General features: G+C 36.5%; 1 protein-coding gene across 1 annotated transcript; it reads right to left on the bottom strand.

Moving 5' to 3' along the window:
- Positions 1-5797: 5797 nt before the first annotated feature.
- Positions 5798-21844, bottom strand: LOC141930071 (transmembrane protein 180-like). The gene is made up of 6 exons (XM_074840380.1): positions 21692-21844; positions 20200-20934; positions 17145-17299; positions 15621-15704; positions 14486-14629; positions 5798-6951 (listed from the first exon to the last, which is right to left on the bottom strand). Exons 1-6 carry the CDS (start codon positions 21842-21844, stop codon positions 6822-6824), a joined length of 1401 nt encoding a protein of 466 aa, XP_074696481.1. The 3' UTR covers positions 5798-6821.
- Positions 21845-21885: the final 41 nt, after the last annotated feature.

Below are 21885 nucleotides of genomic sequence, written 5' to 3' on the forward strand. Positions count from 1 at the left end.
CTCCCGGCTCCGGTCACCGGCGGGGAGCGCGGGCGGCCCGCCAGCTCCCCCCAACCCCGCCTCAGCGGGGCTCGCGCCGGGTCCCTCAGGCGCGCACGTGCTTGGCGCCGCCCTGTCACCCGCGCTGCGCGTGCGCCGAGCGGCCGGGGCGGGAGGCGCGGGGGCGCCGAGGGCGCGAGGCTGAGGAGAGGGGCCGCGCCCGGGACCCCCGCCGGTGTCGTTGCCGCGCTCCCTGCCCGAAATCCTCCCTGGCATCTCCCACCTGCTGCCTTGGCAGTTCAGATTCCTGTCGGTCCAGGGGACCTTCCTGGAATTAGTACCTTTCTTTAAGGTTCAAAACTTTGGGAGGAGATCATCAATTTCAGAAATTCTTGGCTGCTACAGCAGTAAGTGCTGAGAGATGGAAGTGGTGCTTCACATAAAGCTGTGCTTGGTTTCCATTATCTTCAGGTTTTTTCTGTACACAGAAATTTAAGGTCGATAAGCATGGAGGTGACAATGGTGTCCAAAAAGCGGATTCCTGGCCTGGTGTGCAATAGGTCAATAATCACACACTCAGGAGAGACACTGCTTATTTATTTTAGGGCTGCACAAGCCTAGGTTCTCCGTGGTTTCCCACAAATCAAGCATGCCAACAGGACTTTTCACACTATATTTATACACACAAGTCGCAGAGTGAGTAGTTTTCCAAGTCCACCCTCTCTATAATGATTGGTAATTTACATACAATTATAATACTGCTGACACTGTACTTCTATTACTATGCATGCTCAGGGGAAGAGTCTCCACCTGGGCAAGGGTCTTCTTGACCTATAGGTGTGATTTTTAGTATTATAATGAGGGTAGTTCAGCTAAGGATACATGGACCTTGAGTTTGCTTGCCAAGTTAGCAATGTATCCTCTTCAAGATCTAATGTGTCTGTGATGTCCTTGCTCAAAGAAGGCTACCTACTTGTTCTTCTGATTAGGGATGCCCTTGGCTTTAACATATACAAGGAACATCCTTCTTGACCTAAGCGCAATATTGCTACATTGTTCTAAAAGCTTAATCTTCAACAAGAAGATTCCTAAAAACCCCAAACCACAAGCATTTAAAGATAAATTGGGTCATTACAGGACTTGCTCTTCAAAAGGGACTTCAATCTGCAGATGAAAGACTACAACCCTTTGAAATATAAAATTCAGCTTCAAACCCTCAGACATTGCAATTTTTCTTGTAAACAACTATTTTGCAATGGCTCAGAGTAAACCTTATTGCTGGAATTTCTGCAACATTTTGTTTCATAAAGCCTTCTTTACAAAACTTGCAACGTGGGCCCTGTGGCAGGAGCCTGTGTCACTGCACAGGATCTAAGGCCCTCAATCCAGGATTTTTTCTCCTGAAGCTGTGGGATGTGCATGCAAAGGAAGGAGAAGTCATCATGTAGGCAGGAAAACAACTTCAGAGTTGGACTCCTGCATCCTATTTCTGTGTGTGGGGATGTGGTGGGGCATAGTGGAGACTCGTGGATAAAAATGTGCCCTTAATGCAACTAATACCCTAGAGAGGAAGGCTAGCCTAGAACAGACAATACTTATCAGAACATTTTTACCTGGGACAGGTCAAGCTAGCTAAACACCTTTTGGCTTTTCATACAGTAGCATGTGCCTTTGCTAGAACAAAAGCCATAGTTACTGTGAGTTTGGGTTAGGTACTACTGTTCTCCCTTATGCTCTAAGAAACATACGTTATTTGTGCTAACAACGTAGGAAGTGAGGAATACTGTATACAATTGAAACTGAAAGAAAATCTAGACAAAGCCTACCTCATTAATCAAATTCCAGCTGTGTATGGCATCAGGGCTATCATCTCTCATCTCAGAAAAATGTTTCTTAACAACCACAAGCAATCCGTATCTTTCCTTTTGATCAGATTTGAAAGGCTGCCCTTAATTTCCTGGTAAGGATGACACTGGAAATCAGACCACTGTGGGATCCGGGCTTCTACCTGGAATATCCTCTGATCAAGTACTAATCACATCCAACCTTGCTTACCCTGGGAAATCAGCAAAAACAGAGCAACAACAGAATACTGCCAGAGGATGTTTCTGTTCAGTTCATTTTCACTGACGTTTAACCTCCTTGAGGAAAGTTTTTGACATGAGAGCTTTAGACAGTTTTCCACATGACGATTTTTATTTTCTCCAATAGCTAGATGGGCTAAGATGCCTTTTTGGTCTATTTCTTTTTATTTGGTTTGGGATTAAGACTGTCCTTTCTATGTATGTTCTTGTTTGTAAGGACAGATTAGCTTATTTTTTCCCTCCAGGAATAAAAAAAACCTTTATCATCAAAATCCAAAATGCAAAAGCTAAATTTGCTGCTTTTTAAACAGACATCTGCTCACAATGTGTAAACCAATAAATAAAATTGTTTCAGGTTAGTTACATGTTGTTCACAGGGAAACATATCCTAATTTTATCACATGTAAGATACAGGTAATAAATTGCATACCAAATAAAGTAAGGAATACGCTAGCTTTTGTCTTTGCATTGTTAGTATAAAACCTGGGTATGTTTTAATGAGATTTTTCAAAGTTCCTACTCAGTGTTACATTTGTCATTAATATTCTGCTGCAGTAGTTGTATACTAAGCATATTTTTCTCTTGACAGGCTACAAAAAACACACTATTCATGCATATTTAGGTAATAATTTTGATGTATTGTCATTTGCATATAGGCTGGTGGAACTGTAACCAACCACTGGACAATGTCAGAAAACTATTTGTTGTGTAAGTGTATGCATACATCATTCAAAGCAATAAGTGTGCTGAGAGAGGATTTCCAGAGAAAAAGGAATCACTTTTTTTCTACTTTCTCCTCAACTGTTTACATAGTGTTTCTTCTTTCTCTTGATGGAAAATTTCTATAATTGATTGAACACCTAGAGTCCAAAAGGTCCAAAACATACCCAAAGGTTTTAACACAGCCAGCATTTCATTTGTGGTGATCACAAGGAGCCTGGTCTGCTGGAGCACGACTCAGAGTGACAGGGCTGGCTGCACAGCCTCACGTATTCCAAGATGTAAATCTGCAATTTTCTTGATCAAGTACAGCGATAGAACAACTTTCCCTTCTATTATTTAAATAATATTAAGAAAGTGATTACCAGAAAGAGGTCTTTAAGATAAACATAGATATCTAAAATCCTCTCCCGCAAAGGTAACCCAGGAATCCCAGTTGTGGGTCTGTCCAGCTCTCTAAGACAACTCACCCCCAGTCTCACTTGTATGTTCCTTTACAAAACCAGCTAGAATTAATTTGACTGCATGTACTACTGAACTTTTTCCTGAGTTGGCTTAATTCTGTAAGAAAGAGCTCAGAAGTATTTACGGAGATGTGGCTTATCATAACTGTTCCTTCCCCTTCCTGCTTGTCTTTCCTGACAGCACCCATTAAGCTGTACAACCCTATTCAAATGTAAACATCCTACTAGCCATGTCAACATAGTATATTCATGAATTACTGAGCAGTTCCAAAATCAGCACAGCAGGGGACTGGGAAGGTCATTTTGTACAAGACAAGAACAGAGGCAGGCCTGTAAGTGCCACAAAACATAAATCTAATTTTTTCCTACTTAAAATTACATAGGCTTTGCTGCCATTTATTCAATGTTTTCACTCTATCACTAACCATATATTATATTACTACTATACTAGACTAACATTCCTTAGTGTCTATTAGATAACATCCTTTTAAATCTAGTAGACACTTTTACCTATTGATTTTCAATAAATAAAATTCATTTAGTGTATTAAGATCCAAATTCTCAGAATTTATAGAGAAACACTAAGAATGGGATTCAAGCATAAAATTTCTCATTCTCTGAAGTTATCACAGCATTTCATATTTTATATCATACACACTTAAATTCTCTTTATCAGTTATGAGACTATTTTAGACACTCTTAAATTATCAAGATTAAATTGGGGCATTTTTCCAGCAGCAGGACTTCAAGCTCAGATACTATTAGCTAACAAGGAGAGAAAGCAGACAAACCAGCTGTTGCAAGACACTGAACTTTTGCCTTTGATCATCCTTTACTTGATTCAGGGCCAAAAACAATCTCATGTAGGTTTAGCGAGGATAACAAAGTTTAGCGGGTGACAGAGAAATGGAGAATAAGCGATGTCAATCATAATATACTGTCAACCTTCTATTCTTGTAATAAGAATACTACCTGAATTTAAAGCACTTTGCCAGTCCTCTTTTGGATTGACTATTGGTGTGACGAAAGACGCTTTTTTCCTGGAGAGACAAATGGGAGAATAATAAATAAAAAATTTGCAAAATTATCAATATTTTACATATTAAATAATTTGTACTGTACTTCTCAGATTTGTTTTCTAGACTATTTTACACAGTTAATCTCTCATATCTTAATGCTGTCTTGCTTAGAAATCTTTGACTATTTACTTTTCTTAATTCTAAAGATGCAGCAGTTTATAGAGGCTATTCAAACTATGCATTCAGTCATATCACCCCTTACTTTCTTATTTCAGCAAATAAAATGGTATCCTTACCAAACATAAAAAAAAAAAAAAAATCCAATTGTTTCAGAGAATTCTTGGTGTAATTTTGACCCTTAAAACCACTTACTAATTTTCCTGTTGTATAGCACAGTACTCTCCCCATCGTACACTATGTTCTAATAACTTAGTATTCGATCTAAGTAATAAACACAGTCATCTAAGAAAACCTATTTGTGGAACAACAACATTTTCACCTATCAAAATATATATTCTATGAGGATAGGATGAACATATCAAATTTAGGAAATATAGAAACAGTAAAGAAAAATAAAACTATTTTAAGTTATTTATTACCACTTTAAAGGAAATGTCAGGGAGAAGACTGTTTCATATAATGAATCAAAGATTACATTAACTTAAATTCCTTCAGATTTTTGTCCCTTGGCTTTTGCTCCTTTTGCCTTTCAGGCATACATACAATGCAGTAAATCTTTTAAAATTCAGAATCTAAACACAGAGTCCATATCTGCTTTGGTATTTGTGTAAATATTCTTTGGATCTGTAAATACAAGTGACACTAGTAAGTGTACCTAATGCTATTAGCACGTACAACGCAAATGAATAATGATATCTCTGACAAGACAGAGATAAAAAACAGATAATGCAACTTAAAACTTCATGACACTTCTGGCTTCTTACATTTTAACATAAATCTTCATACTCCTATCAAAGGGTTCATTTGGATTTCTAAATATTTAACAATGCTATCCCACTTTTTCACTCATCACTTTGAAAGCACTTTGTATTTCAAAAAAGGCAAGGAAACAATGTTTTCTACTCTGCAAATGTAAAAACTGAGGCACAAAAGACTATTTTTTTTAACACTGGTATTTAAAATCTCAAACCTCTTCATTAAATTATGCTAGCGTCCACCAAAATGCAGACAACTTCTTACACTCCCTTCTTCTCCAAGTTACCTATCAGGATAAATGTAGAACCTCAGAAATGAGCTGGCCCAGCATTTTAAAATCAGGATACATACAATGCATCTTCTTGTACTTTCAAGTGACTGGCACTCCATAACAAAGGTGCTTCTAAAATTACATTTGCCCAGACAAAACAAAGAACAAAAATGAAGTGATTATATTATACTTAAGCTATCTATCACTACAAAATTACACACTGGATATACTGGAAGAAAAAGAATATTTATTAAACAGGAATATTGTAAACATGCTAATGTATCTTATCATTACGACGTGTGAAATAAAAGAGAGGATTCAATGTTTCTGAAATTTTATCAAAAAAACTTTATTTTATAAAAATCACAGGATCCATTTAAAAGTTTAACTGAAAAGATTTGGTAATAATCAGAAATCAACCAACTTCAACATGATTAATCAGAAATTAACTTCAACTGTCAGCACATCAAATGAGTTTGCCAGTGTAACACTACTAAGTAGGTAGAGTGTGATTCAATATGTGTGTGCTTAGATTTGTCCAACTAACTGAACACTACTACACCCATACACTAATGTTTTTCTTACCAAAATGACATTCTGTATTAAGTACTAACAATATGGTACCTTCAAAATAATTTTCCCATTTAAAGACAGAAAACTGCATCTACCTACCACCAACTAGAGACATCCGGAAAGCCAGTGAGGATGCATGGAGCTTTTTCCATATCTGGCAGCACTTTGAACAGCATTTGAATCTTTTTCGTCTTTAGCCTTACACAGACTTTTACAGGGTAGTTAATTACGCTTGACTTTTCCTGTGGTAGCTATCTTGATACTGGTCAGCCAGACACCATCTAAATTCTTCTCTTCATCTCCCTGCCATCCATGAGGGATGTCCACCAGACTCTTCCAGATTAACTTCAGAGATCTGCCATTTTATCAGTATGGCAAAATTAATTCACCATCTTTCAGTAAGCTTAAGAAAATACAGTCCCCTTGGATTCCAGGTGCTGGGTTGGGATTCCTTTACCTCTGCTATATCCATTCTTCAGAGGAGTTAGCAGTGGCCACTATATACCAGAAATGACTTTATTTGGTAATTAAGGATAAAGCTCATTAAAGGCAAACAACTGAGGTAGTAAAAAACTCTGTGTAGGCTCAGCATTAAGGCTGAATGTGATCTGTGTTGTAGTCTACACAGACTGAAGAATGCAACTGTATTGAAATGGTTCAAACTGTGTTTGGTCCAATAGTCCATTTAACACAATTTTGCTTTTTCACATTTAAAACATACTAAGTCTTTTGTGGTACAGTTCAGCAGAAGATTTACTGACCAACTGCTACAAATTTAGCATACAGCTGTCATATGACTATTCTGGATTGAAAAGCGAGTCCACGTCAGGATCTGTATGACTGCAATGCAAAGTGGAACCAGACAGATCAAATAGAACATGGCATCATGAAGACCTAAAAACAAACTGGTGAAGAAGATGAAAACACAGCTTTCAGCATGAAGAAGATTAACTTTCATGGTCAATTCACAACAAATTATTTTTAAAGCGTTCACATTATATACACATATACAGCATATACACATTACTGTGTATTATCTATTCTAAATAAAAGAAATATAAGTATCAGATATTGAATGTAATTCAATTATATTTTCTAATTCTACATACAAATATGAATTTTATGTTGTTTGCTTCTTTCATAATAGCTGGGAGGAAATTAGATAATTAGCACACAAAGAGTTAATGTTAGTAAACTGCAGGCAACCTAAGAAATCCTGTTCGCTACTGTAGTACACATCTGTATTACGTAATCTAGAAATCAATTTAACTGATATAATCCAATTATAGAACAGAGCATCTGAAAAGCTTTAATAAGACTGAAAAATCTGGAAGAGAAAGAAAGCAGAAAATGGAAGCAAACATTTTAATATGAAATTATTTTATTAAGTTAAAGTCTGTGCTACTAGCTATCCACATAGTGTGTTGTTATAGTCACCCAGTGCTACATGGAAGTCATGATTAATGCACAAAATTCAGGTATGGTGTAAAGGGCTGTTTGAAATATCAAGCCTTATTTCATTTTGTTTTAAAATTAATGATTACAAGATAAACCATAAAAAGAATACATGTGAAATTAACACTCATTCTCATTTATTCTCACAGATGCATGTATTTCCTCATCTAAATCTTCTCTAAGGACTAAGAGATAAAACATCAACAAATATGAATCAAAAAATAAAATATAGAAGTTAAATGAGTTCCCTTTTATGAGCAATATGGTTTCTGACAGCTCAAAACATACATTTAGGCATTCATCTAGTAGCTAGAATCATTATCTACTGGCATTGTTAATTATTGGAGTCTAATTACTTAAATATCAGGAAAGTCAACTCAAACTGAGAAACAGGCCCTAAATGAACTTTCTCTCCATGAGGCAGTTTATGTTATCTTCTATTTTGTTTCCTTAGCATTCAGGGATGAGAAAGGAGACTCATGGAACAGCTATGGACATGACCAAAAAAACCTGAAATCCATGAAAAAAAAACTTGAGCAGGCTTTTGAATAAAACCTAAGACTTTCTCTGAATCATAAAAGAATCAACTCATGTCTCACTGTGTTTAACAGAAAAAATGCTTGCAACCTCCAACATAGCCCAGATTTATTAGTACATACACACACTCATACGACAATCACAATTTATCTCAAGTTAAGTACATGCTAATGCTACATAAGAAAACAAAAAAACACAGGCTTACAAGTGAATTACTTAATCACTTGGGCAACTGCATTTAAGACTGGAACTGTTCACTAGTAGGTCACTGGTCCGTAGCCAATGTTTATTGGCAATGACAGTAATTCACCATTTGGATGTTGTTTCCTGGCCTGTATTCAACTGCATTTTCAGTCCACCTACAAGTAAACAAGGGCCCACATCATGCACACCACTGTCACAACTGCCGATAGTTAACTGTATGAGCAGTGTCAGCAGGGAGGCCACAGACCAATTACCTATCCAAAGGTGAAAACAGGACTAAGACACAGTTAACAGGATTTGGGGGCTTGTACTTGGCTGTTCTGCACACTAAAGAGGATTGTGGTTTTCAGTACTAAAATTATTCTGTCTTTACACACGGACTTCAGGAAGGACAAAAAAAGAAAGAACATCTGCCAAATCACGCACACTGGTGCCATCCTGATTTGGTTTCACTGGAACAATATTGCCTTAAGAAAATAATATTACCTATTGTACTGTAAAACCTTGAGTTACTGCAGGAATTAAGAAAACTATCTATAGTATACAGAACAAGGAATGGGAAAATATTTCATTAAGGGACTGGGATAAATCAAGAGCAGAGCTCAGATTTCATCATAATAATAGCTGAACCAGTAATTTCAGAAATTTCCTTGCCTACAGTTTTTGCACACACAGGAATAAAACAGACAATCTTTCACTAAACTGCCCTAATATCACTCTGAATAGAATGTGACGCAGCCCAGTAATTCAGTATGAAAGCATTAACAGTTTAAAGTGCCTCCAGTAAATAATGAAGAGTTGCTGTCAAATAACTTCATGCTGAAGAACGAATTTGAAAGGCACACTTCCAATAGAAGTTAGTTGTAGTTGCAGTGGCTTTCCAGAAGAGGGAGTTTTAAAACTAGCTATCTTTTCCATAACAAAAAGAAAAAACCAAACAACCCACCAAACTAAAGAAACCCAAACCAAAACAAAACCCCAAGGCAAACGGGTCAGGTAATGCTTTGCTAAGATGATGGACCAAAAATAAAACAAACAAACAAACAAAAAAAACAAAACAGGACCATTCCATTCTGCAAGCTATTGCTCAAATTTTAAGGATATTAAAAAATACTTAAGGTAGCTTCCACTACAAAATGCTTATTTGATGTGTAGTGACCACATTTCCTAAGAATGTGGTATAATGTGTGTATTAATGTATACAGAATCATGTGTAACACATATGGAATTGTGTACAATATATAGGCCAACCTCATGTGTGAAAAAGGTTACACCAAAAAGCAAGATGACTTCTGGAAGAGAGATACACTATGCATCGCAGAAGTCACACTTCAGAGTTACAATACCACAGGCAAAATCAAGAGATACTGGATTGCTCCTAAGGAAGAAGGCATCACTGTGACTAAGAAGTCACATTGAGGCAGAAGTAAATACTGGTACTGGTAAGTAAGAAGTTGGTGATGTTAATGGTCAATGCAAAGGCTTCAGTACAGAGGAAGAGAGACAGTCTAGGTCTTTGGAATGCCTGGTCTAATACAGTACTGGCTTCATTGTTCAGTGATAAGCATATTCTCATTTCTGATCGATCTTAACCATCACCTGTAGGTGTTATACCTCATAGATGAAAGAAAAAGGGGACTGAATTTTCCTTTCTTCTAGAATCTTACTCTGTATAAAACCTCTTCACTGTCTTACCAGCTTGGGTGCCCTAGAGAACACAACTGTAACAGAAGCCACCAAGATGATGATGAACTATTTTGTCTCAGAAGGTCTTCTGGGATAAGAATTTCACTTATAACTCATCAGTTGCCCTAATAAGCTGCTCAGGAATGTGGTCTTTACTGAGTCAGAGAACATATATGTGTGAATTGCTCAACAGCATGATGGCAACAAAAGACAGCAAAGCTTAAAAACCAGCAACTTATTGTTGGTTGGTACTCTTTAACAGAGTTTTGGTCCTCTAATGAAGCAATAATGAAATATCCTGATCTTAGAGGATGTCAATGAGTCATAATACCACATAACTGAAGAACCAAAATGTAATCACTGGAATGATGAGGAGGTGTAGGTGAGGTAGTGTCATCTTCGAGACTTTTTGCTGGAGGCATAAGAATCAGAAGATATATGATTTCTCCCAGCAGATAGCTTTTGATAGATTTTTTTTTTTGAAACAGTGTAAAATGAGCACCAAAGACAGGATATTTATGAAGCCCACTTCTGACAGCAGTATGCTATAAATAAAATGCTATCAAATGTATAAGATAAATAAAGAAGGGGAGAAGAAACACCCTTCCCCTGCAAGCTGTGAACTTCTTTTTTATATGGTTGGAGTCATCCAGAATGTTTGAGAGCTCTAGCATTCCATGTGGTCTTGAGTAAGCAATGTACCAAGAAATGAGGAATGAGGAAATGAAATTACAGTATTACACAAAAATCAGTGTGAACAAGAAAAGCTTATTTCCATAATTTTCAACTGTAAACTCATTGCTGGCAAGTGTGTTTTACTACAGCAAAAGCCTGGAAAGTTGCTGAGAATACAAAAAACAATGTTCAGACTTTTGATGCTGGAGGGAAAGATAAGGGAGACATCTGGACATTACTGAAGGAGATCACTGATGGTCTGCTAATACTTTTCTCCATTCACTCCACAGTATATTAACACACAAAACAAAACCCAAACTGAACACAGATAATAAAATACATCTTATTAAGATTCTTCTGCTTTGTAAGAAGTTCTGTGAAATAACCGTGGAAGAAAACTAATGTGACAGACAGTAACTGTATATAAAAAGCAACTGCTTGTCTATAACTGTAATATACCCATATTTTCACTATCATTACATAATGGAACTTTGTTCACAGAATCAGAATCACAGAATGGTTGAGGTTGGAAGGAACCTCTGGAGGTCATCTGCTCCAAACCCCCTCTCAAGCAGGGCCACATAGAGCCAGCTGCCCAGGACTGTGTCTAGATGCCTTTCAAATATTTCTAAGGATGGAGACTCCACAACCTCCCTGAGCAACCTGTTCCACTGCTCAGTCACCCTCACAGTAAAAAAGTGTTTCCTGATGTTCAGAGGGAACCTCCTGTGTTTGTTTATGCCCACTGCCTCTGGTCCTGTCACTGGGCACCACTGGAAAGAGCCTGAATCCATCCTCTTTGCACCCCTCCTTAAGGTATTTATATACATTAAGAAGATCCTTCCTGAGACTTCTCTTTGCCAGGCTGAACAGTCCCAAGTCTCTCAGCCTTTCCTCACAGGAGAGATGATCCAGTCCCTTAATAACCTTTGTGGTCCTTTGTTGGGTTCTCTCCTGTATGTCCACGTTTCTCTTGTACTGAGGAGCCCAGAACTGAACACAATACTCCAGATGGGGCCTCACCAGTTCAGAGGGAAGGATCATGTCCTTTGACCTGCTGGCAATACTTTGTCTAATGCAGCCCAAGATAACATTTGCCTTCTTTGCTGTAAGAGCACATCGTTAGCTTATGTTCAGTTTGGTGTCCACCAGGACCCCCAGGCCCTTTCCTGCCAAGCTGCTTTCCAGCTGGGTGGCCCCCAGCATATACTGGTGCATGGGGCTGTTCCTCCCCAGGTGCAGGACTTTGCACTTCTTGTTGAACCTGTCAGCACATTTCTCCAGCCTGCCAAGACTCCTCCGGATGGCAGCATGACCTCTGGTGTATCAGCCACACATCTCAGTTTTGTGTCACCACCAAACTTCCTGAGGATACATCCTGCCCCATCATCCAGATCATTAATTAAGATGTTAAACAGGACTGGACCCAGTATAGACCCCTAGGGTACACTACTAGTTACTGGCCTCCAACTAGACTTCATGCCACTGATCACCACCCTCTGGGACTGGCCATTCAGCCAGTTTTCAACCTATCTCACTCTCTGCTCATCCACCCCGTATATCAAAGGCTTGTTTATGAGGATCTTATGGGAGACAGTGTCAAAGGCCTTACTGAAGTCCAGGTAGACAATATGCACCGCTCTTCCCTTGCCTACCAGGCTAGCCATTTCATTGTAGAAGTTTATCAAGTTGGTCAAGCAGGACTTCCCCTTGGTGAAGCCATGCTGACTACTACTGATGATTTTATTGTCCTTAATGTGCCTGGAAATGGTTTCCAGGATTAGCTGCTCAATCATTGTTGCTATAGTTTAATTTTCAGTTCAAGAAAAAATAAATAATTTAGAATTTACCAGTTTATGGTTTTGGACTGCATTTTTTCTCTTCTCCCAGTAAAGAACATTGCTGGAAACTCTTAAGACATACTTATTCAGGGCCCAAATATTTTCTTAATGTAGAATAAGGGTCCTCTGTGCTATTTTTACAATTCACTACCACTACATCTAATAAAGTAAATGCTTTCCAGAACACTTCATTATATATAATTCATATGTGTGAAATTTTTTTTTTTTTTTAAAAACAGTTTGAGCATATTTAAAGCAATCTCCTGTATTCAGTTTGTTTGTCCCCACACAACTCTGTCCTGAGGCAAGTGTATTTTAGCTGTCTATGGCTGAAATCAGCTGATAGGGTTTTAAAATGTGTAAGTAATTTTAGCTCAGTCAATGGTCTGAGTACCTTGCCATTGAGCAAACTGACTCCCTAGAAACAATTTTCAGTAGTCTGGTCTTTGTGGACTGTATGTTCACACTGTAGTCCATTTGCAAAGCAGAGGACAAGCACATTCATACATGCATATACAGAAAACACATGCAGACTGCTTCATATTTAAGAAATTATTTTTGAAGGGACAAGCAAGAGAAATATATCGCATATTTCAGGTGTTCTTTGATTAACTGGTCTCAGCTTTGTACCTTTATGCTGTTCCTTGCCCTGGTGAAATAAATCAAATTTCAACATGGCTCAAGTGAAAATATAGGTTTTAGAGATTGAGCATTCAAAGTATTTCAATTCTATATACAAGAAATTTATTGTTGCTATAGTCCAGAGGCTACTTACTGGGGAAAAAAAAGATTTATCATTACTGTGATTTAAAATGCATCCACAAAGGGATCATTTCTCTGATTGAAAGAGATCAGAACTGCAGTTTTTATGTGTCAAATCTGAATTTTTCTGAAACATCAAGATTCATCTATTCAGCCCTCTCCTATCCACACCCAGTTCAACCTACCACTCTTCTGCAAAAATCACTCATCTTATTTGACATTATAATGAGGTTCATGTTCTCCTCACATCATCTCACTGGCTGGCTATCTACAGAATGCACTAAAATAAAATCAACTGTTCTCAGACGTAGCCTCAAACTTAAGCCTTCTTTGCTTGTGTCAGGATGCTTTTCTGAAGACCACCTGTTGTCCTTTTATGTCATGCTTTTCCTCATACATTTTTTTAAGAATTCCTCAAATGCAAAACATTCTCCTAGTCAGTCCTTTCTCCTTCAAGAGCTATCTCCACAAAAGTTCATATACAGTTGTCTTCTATGTATTTTTTAAGGTTTCTACTCAAAATTTAGGAGAGCTATGTAGTTCTGAGGATATTCATATTGTTCTCTCAAGCAAATCCTAACCAGGACTGATTTTTGCCTTTTATTCCTGACTTCAGTTATTCCTTATGTTGCCACTTCCTCTTGTTGGTCATAAATAAACAGTCTATGACCCTTTCAGTGTACTGACTCCCTGTTAATTTGTTTTTATAAAAGGCCATGCATTTCCAATGTGCTAACTAGCAACCACAGCTTTATGCTGTGTATTAAGGTCTCCAGGGACTGCAATGAAATCATTAGCATTAGAATGGTAAGTAGTATTGAAGCCAAAATTATACTCCTACTTGAGACAGATTCCCTCCCTCCAGTGATTATACTGCTTTCTCTCAAACAAAAATGTATCTTAAATGCAACCTTATTAGGATTATATATTTAACAAAGTAGGTTTATGAGATAAACAAAATGCAGAAGACAGGACAACATAGGTATTAGGTGATCTCAAACATTTTTTTCTCTTTTTTGCAATAGAACTGGGTATGGTCAACTACTGAAATGTATTCTTTGTCAAAATTCGGTAGATATCCTCATGTGTATTGTTTAATAAACTATTTATTCTTTAAATAAATTTTTACACAGATAAAAACAACTGGAAAATATTTTTTAAAGCACTCATATTTTTGAAGTGCAGTTGATGCAAACTAATTGCAGATTAATTTGCTTTTTAGATGACAGGATTATTTCATGTTAATTTCTATGATTTAAAGTATCACTTTTGAACTCACCTTGGATCAGGTTGAGCAACTTCATTATTCAAGTTCTCATATCCAAATTGATTTAGTATTGTAACCACAAGCATTGGAGCCAAAGATTGGGCAGGCTTGGTAAATAAAGCATTGGTACCAAAAACCATAGAGGAAAGTGGTGATCTAAAATATTTAGGGGAAAAAAACAAATACGCAATACAAATTTATTAGTATATTGATTACAATAGTGATTTTAAAAATCCTGTTAATATGCAAATGCTAACTGTCATGATCCGTAGCTTTATATGGTTCACACATTCTAGCAAACAGATCAGCTATTATAATGAAATTTAAATTTCTTTGGAAATGAAAGGTAATAAACCTCTGGGGTATATATACAGCTTGGCCCCAATTCTGAAAGGACTTGCACCCAAGTTCAGCTTTGTGCACACTGAGTAATTACTGAAGTTAAGTTAGACTGAACAGTGCATGGAGAATTAATTACAACTTAAGACTTTACATGCATGAGGCCAGAAAAGGAAGCTTTTTTTTCTTCATGAAAGCAATAGCTCTCACCTTTGAGGGGCAAGTCCTTTAATACAGTGACTAGGATTGAATCTTTACTTATATAAACATTGATGGAACCAACAGGAAGTTATCTGCACTTCGATAAAAATCCAAAAGGTCTATGAGCTGTAATATGCTATGTCACAGCAGGTTTTATCAATTTTTATTTCAGAGAGGTAACAGCAACCAGTTAGACTTTGAAATTTGCACTTTAAGTAGCACAGACAAAGCTTTCTAAACACCTTTTCCATGTTAGAAAGGCCTTATTCAAAAAAATCCATAAATTATAATAGATGTATATGGTTACAAAATAATTCAGTTGAAGCTAACAAAAATAAAACCATAAAAAACTGAAGGACTTGGCTTATACTATAGTATAATTAAAATTAGAAATTACCTAATAATCTGCTTAAATTATGCTACTGAAGTAACCACAGGAAATTTTATTCAAGTTCTTATCTTTACTGTGCCAAGTCACTTTTACAGCAAGTACTTCTGTGTCAAGGATCCAAGATCATTTACTGTCTTTACTTTGACATAATCTAACTTACGAAAGAGTAACATGGCAAATAGCATATTTAAAGAAAAGTAGTTACTGCTGACATACCTCCGCTTGTGCTTTATTAAATCTGCATCAACAATATCTGCCAAAGGCAAATTGAATAAACTAAATGAAGCTTGTACAATTACCCTAAAGAAAGACAAAAAGATGTTCATAGTTCTTATACACACTTTCATAATGAAATTGTAACTGACATTCTAACACATACACCCCAACACTGACATTTCCGCAAACACACAAAGCTGAGATGTTCTTTAAAACACGGTGATTTATCTGTTTAAACAGCAGTTCTGAAAGCATTATTAGATCTGTTCTTAATTGAGAATTAGAAATCAATATGCAAACCTAAAAGCTGGGGATTTTTTTCTTTCTGTACTGGACACTGGTGCAAAGGGTCATAAATACTTGCTTGAGATTATCAGTGAATGTCATTTAAATGACACGGAGAAAAGAAACACCTTAGAAGAAAGAGAAACTGAAAATTTCCTCTTGAAATCTGAAAAGGACATGAGCATTACAGGAAAGATTACATGGAAGACAAACTTCAAAGTGGGAGAATTAGAGTAGTAAAAAGACTTTATGTGCATTCCTATGTATGTATTTACATTATATATATGCATTTAAACACACATACACACAAAGCCGACTCTTAACAAACTGCTAAACCATAAACTGAAATATTACGATATCTATGTCTTATTAAATTCTGGGTGTGATTAGCTTTTACTTATGAGAAGCTTTGAACAATTAGCACTTTAAACATAAGTCTTTAGGTACCTTAGAATTTTTCCTGGGGAAATCAAAATATATCTTCATCATTTAAAGTATGCAGGTAATGAAATTCAATTTATTGTTCACACAATTCAGTGTTACAGTAGCCTGTGACTGAAATACTGAAAATAAGAATGAAAAGGGGGGGGGGGAAAGATGAAGAAAAGAAGGGGAGGAAAGAACATGTAGAAAGAAAGCAATTAAATAGAAAATGAAGAAATAAAAACTAATAGTTCTAACGATATTCTGATACAAACAGGTCTTTATTTTTAACTAAGGTTTTCCATATATCATAATATACTTCTGTGAAAATAATACTTCTTAGCATCGTACTTACCCAGTACCAGTGAAAATGTGACTTGGTATTGGTTACCTAACAGATACCTGACTTATCGACATTTGTTTTACAGTGCAACACAAAATGAGGTCTGAGCTTTCCTAGCAGCCTCTGAAGAGTTCCTCTACTGAGATCTTGCGTGTCTATGTGGATGAGAAAAGATTCTACTTCCCTTGAATCTCATGTTAAAGCAGATAAGTGGCTGGAGGCATGTGACTGCAAACCTGAATTACTGTTCATATTGAAGGCTTTTTTTTTAAAGCGGAAATTAAAAGCTGAGGTAAAATAAAATTAAAGCTGAAAAAAGTTGTAACTGGAGTTTCAACTTTTCTGACAAGTGAAACAGGACAGAAAGAAAACCACAAAAGCAGTGGCAAATTCTTCATGTTATTAAAAGTAAATGTCCACTCTGTTAGAATTATTTACACCATATCCATGAATAGGGAGGTGTATTTACTTACATGTTTGTTGTGAGATAAAATGCCAACAGATAGTAGTGTTCTGGCCCTAGAACAAACATGAAAGCAGCAGCTACTCCTTCAAAGTAAAAGGAAAACAAGATGATTCTGTAATAACCAAACTTCTTCAACGAAGCTTGACTGAGAAGAACAATGCACTGAAAAGATAAAAAATACACATATATGATGAAAGATATAGTGCAATATCTCAGCATTAGGAGAGCTATAAAGCACAGACTAGACATAAATTATTACTACCCACTGAAGAAAAAAAAAAAATCAACAAAAACCCCAACCCCTTCTAAAACGGTTAATCCAAATAAAAAAATAGAAATTGAACAAAGAGAACTGTCTACTGGGTCATTCTATGCTACCTCTACAAGGTAAGAAGTTTCACTCAGAACTAGCCAGCTGAGAACTATTTTATCCTGAGGAAAATAGTTACCCACATTGCCTAACTATTAGTTAGTGCTCATGATCTTTATGTTTGATATCCCTTAAATAATTAACTTTGCAGTATGTTAACTGTAAACCAAGCATCTTGCCATTTGAATTTTAACTGCTAATCAAAAATATTTTCGATAATTATTTTTTCATTTTTTCACAGCTCATCTAAGCAAGTTAGAGGCTTTACTAGCAAGCAGAGAAAGTCAGATGCCAGTGGACAACATGTAGGGATGCATTTTAATTCCACCAGTCTTAGCAAGCAGTAATCTGTGTGAGAAGCTAGTGACAGGCAAACTCGTGAAAATGGTATTAAGTGCTGATTATAGTACGAACAAAGTGTAAGCTTTTGTAGATTGTTCCTCACTTTCCACTTTAAATAGGACATTTTGTAATGCATTATGTTCTTTTTATTATATGAGCTATGTCACCATTATCTACATGTATGTGGTACTCATCACTGTCACAAAAAGTACTCACAAACTCTACAGAGACACACATTTTCTCCTTCCTTCTATGATACAGAGATGAACAGTGTAATACTCAGATGAAGAACAGGAAAAGTTCTCCTTGTACATTTATTTATTCCCACATTTAAATGCGTTAACATAGCAAATAAAACCAGGATGCTACAGTCAGACAAAGACTACTGTGGCAAATACTATTTAAAGAAACTCAAGTTTTAGACTTAAACCAATGCTCAGAGAGGTAAAACAAATCTGGAAAGTTGGTATAAGAAAAAACTCTGGTTGTAAGAAACCTAAACATACTTCTCCTCCTGGCTGTTTTCAGGCATTCTGCAGAAAAGTTGCTTACACTGGAAATGGTAAGGAATAATAGAATGCCTGTTATTGTAAAAACCATAACCTTGTCTCCCTATAATTGAGAAATAACCCTGTCTCAGGAAGTACTTACAATTTAAAAAATTCCTTATTACCTGCATGTTTCTAAAACTGCATATTTCTAAGAAAAATACTTAGTGATGCAAACTTAAATTTGTTTGCCTATGTTTCAGCAACAAGGTTTCCCTTGTAGGCAGGTTTTATTCTTCACACCCACTACTAAAAGGAACCTAAGACAGAAGCATTCAGTTTAGTACAAGCCACTGAAGCACAGTTCATAAGAAGGGGCTTTATTTTACATGGGTTGGGTGCTTTTCCAGTAAGTGAAGTTCAGGACATTGCCACCAGAGAATTCTCTTGTTATATCTTGAGCTCAAAGGGACAAAACCTGAGAAAAATAAGGTCACAGCAAACTCTCTATGGTTCAGTGACCTTCTAGACAAAGAGGCTCTGGGGAGCAGAGAGAGATGCATTTTCTGAAAGATTGTTCGTTTCACTCTGTCACACTGATTTTATCAACAAAAGTGATTGCTATATATTGAGTGTAAAATTATTTAAGCTTTCCTAACTTCTGTAGTTTCTGATTTATTTCCAAAGTTCATCAGCTGTTTGAGCTACAGAAAAAAAAAAAACCCCACCCTGTTAAACTTGTGGTAAGGATAAAAGTTTAAATGATAGATATTTAGGATTTATGGAACAGAGAAGGTATGCTTAGGATTTGTATGTTATATATGCAAAAGCCAAAACAGTAACTGAAATGGAGTTGTGAATTCCAGCTGCACTTTCATGTACTTTTTTTTACATATTACTTACTGAAAGCCATTACAATTTAATGAACATAACAGCCTGATTTTCAGAAATTCTGAACCCCATCAGCACCTATGACGAAAGTCGGAATACTCAAAATCCTGACTTTCATCATCCAGTAAGTAAACACAGTGAAAGTTTTAAAAGATCCAGTGAAAGAAGTTAGAAGGGAACAAACAGGAAGAATTTTTTTACTCACTGCAGACAAGTATGTTTACATTCTGTGGGACATATTTTTGCTGCTTTTCTTATTTTCACACACTACTTGTTTGGGTTCTTGCTTCTTTCTTCCAGTTCATTACTCCTCCCCCATCCCTGATTGGGATCTTGAAAGTATGTCTCTCTACCCAGTAAATGTAGATGACCAAGACAGCAAATGACAAAATAAATGGGAATGTATTATTCTCCAAAAGCAGCTATTTAGAGTTTTGTTTGGTTCCCATGACTGAGATACCACATAGTTCAACAATGCTTTTAATACCTAATAATTTTTCTGGTGTTTTGTGCAGTTTATCTCAGAAACTTCCTGAAGAAGAGATTGTTTTCATCACGTATTGCAAATCAAAACCAAAGAGAAAAGAATTCAGAATTCTATAGATTTTTGATTTTAGAAACTTTTTATCTTGACCATGTTTTTAACTCCTTTATACTTAGGTATTGTAAACCCTGTAGGATACAAAGCATTCACTCCTTGCATACTCACATCTCACATTCTTGTAAACAGATACTGTACCAGCCTGCCTGCTTGTCCGTTCTCACTACCTGACCCTTGTGTTTGGTTAGCGTGTACACAGAGGTACTTTCTTCTTTAGAGTATCGGTGAGGTAGATTTGTTTCACTATGGCCAATGGCTTATGCCGGATACAGAATTTTTTCAACAAACAGTGTAAATAAGTAGCTTAAACTAATAAAAACTAGTAACACCATGTTTTCATATTTTGAAATAAAAAAGGGTAACTGCCTACCTGAGGACAAATAAAGCCTGCTCCATACATGATACTTCTTATTGAGGAAGAAAGGGCATCCTTAGGAATAAGATTATCCGCAAAGATCATCATAAAATTGTTGCAGAAGGCTAGGTGGAAGACTTGGAAGAAGTTCATCGTTACAAAAAATAAAAAGTTTTTCTCTGTCATAATCTGTTTGGTCAATAAAATTACTGAGGACCAGGAGAGAGCTCCATCACCATTTTCCAGATTAGCATTCTCCATACAAACTGCTCTCTGCTCATATTGACTAGTACTATATTTGCCTGTGTAACACATACAAACTGTTGCTAATGCTGCGACCAAAACAGCGAAAGCCTGAAAATATGCAAAATTTTCCATATTATCTGATATGAGACCACAAAAGAGAATGCTTGTTGATCCGATTAATGTTGCCACTTGGTTATATTTAATAAGCTGAAGCCTACTTTCATGCCTTGTTGAAATTTCTGCAAAGAGTGCACATTGCGCTAGAAGCACAAATGTAAGCAAACCATCAAAAGCACATAACGCAACAATGAGGTGAAGACCACTTAGCCAGTCACCTTCTTCATAATGTTTCCAAGGAAACCAAGGAAGCAAAAAGGCTAACGCATATAAAGGAGCTCCATATAAAATTGAGAACTGGCGTCTTGAGCAGCACTTGAATTTGGAGTTATCTTGAATATACCCAAAAAGAGGATCATTAATGGCATTCCATATCATAAATACAACCTGCAACAAACAAGTAAGAAGCACAACAGAATTGATCATCAGTGTGATTTTTCTGCAGAGGTTATACAAACACAGAAGTAATACACACCATACTTATTTAAAATAAATCTCTATTCAAAGAATAAAGATGAAAGCTTCACAGGTCAAAACAGACTCCAGACCAAATTCTTAAAGATATTTAGAGGTTTACAGTAATTTTGAAAAACAAGATGAATAAGGAGGCAGGTGCCCAGCTACACACGAAATAAACCCGTCTCTAAGACTTCACTCCTTCAACAGCTTATGTATCTGGGCTTTCATCTTGGAAAGCCCAGATATTACCCTCACAGCAAGTAATTCAAAACACGAGCTGGCCCATTACTTTCAGGAGACCATTTACGACAAGAGTTGCTCACGTGGATAATGACTTGCAGAATAAAGGCAGTATTAAGTACTTAAACAGTCCATAGGAAAGCACTAATGTCAAACATATCTATGGAGCTGAGGTGCAAGATTAATTTAGAGTATTACTTCAAGCTATTAAAGGTAAAAATCTTTCCAGCAATTAAATTCTGAAGATTTTTAGTCTAAAGACTCTAAATGATGTGCCTTAAGTGTACCTTCAATTACTTATAGATTAACTAAATTTAAAATGCACTTACTGTGTAACTATTTGCAGTGCATCCAAAATTAATTCATAAATTTAAAAAATGCCTTCATTATGATAACACAGACACATAGCACAACATGGTAACCAAAACATTCCATTGTACAATACCTGTGCTTGATGAAATGCTACTTCGGAAATTTTGTATCGGTTTAGGAAAAGCTTAACGTAGTAGAAATTAAAGATACTGTTCATCATTCCAGCACCTAATGTAGTCATGGAATATGCCAGCGCATTAGGATGAATTCCCAAACCAAACTTCATCTTCCACAAGTCTCTTCTTCCTCAAGTTACAAAAAAGAATT

This window comes from Strix aluco, chromosome 15 (assembly GCF_031877795.1).
Source record: "Strix aluco isolate bStrAlu1 chromosome 15, bStrAlu1.hap1, whole genome shotgun sequence".
Taxonomy (NCBI): domain Eukaryota; kingdom Metazoa; phylum Chordata; class Aves; order Strigiformes; family Strigidae; genus Strix; species Strix aluco.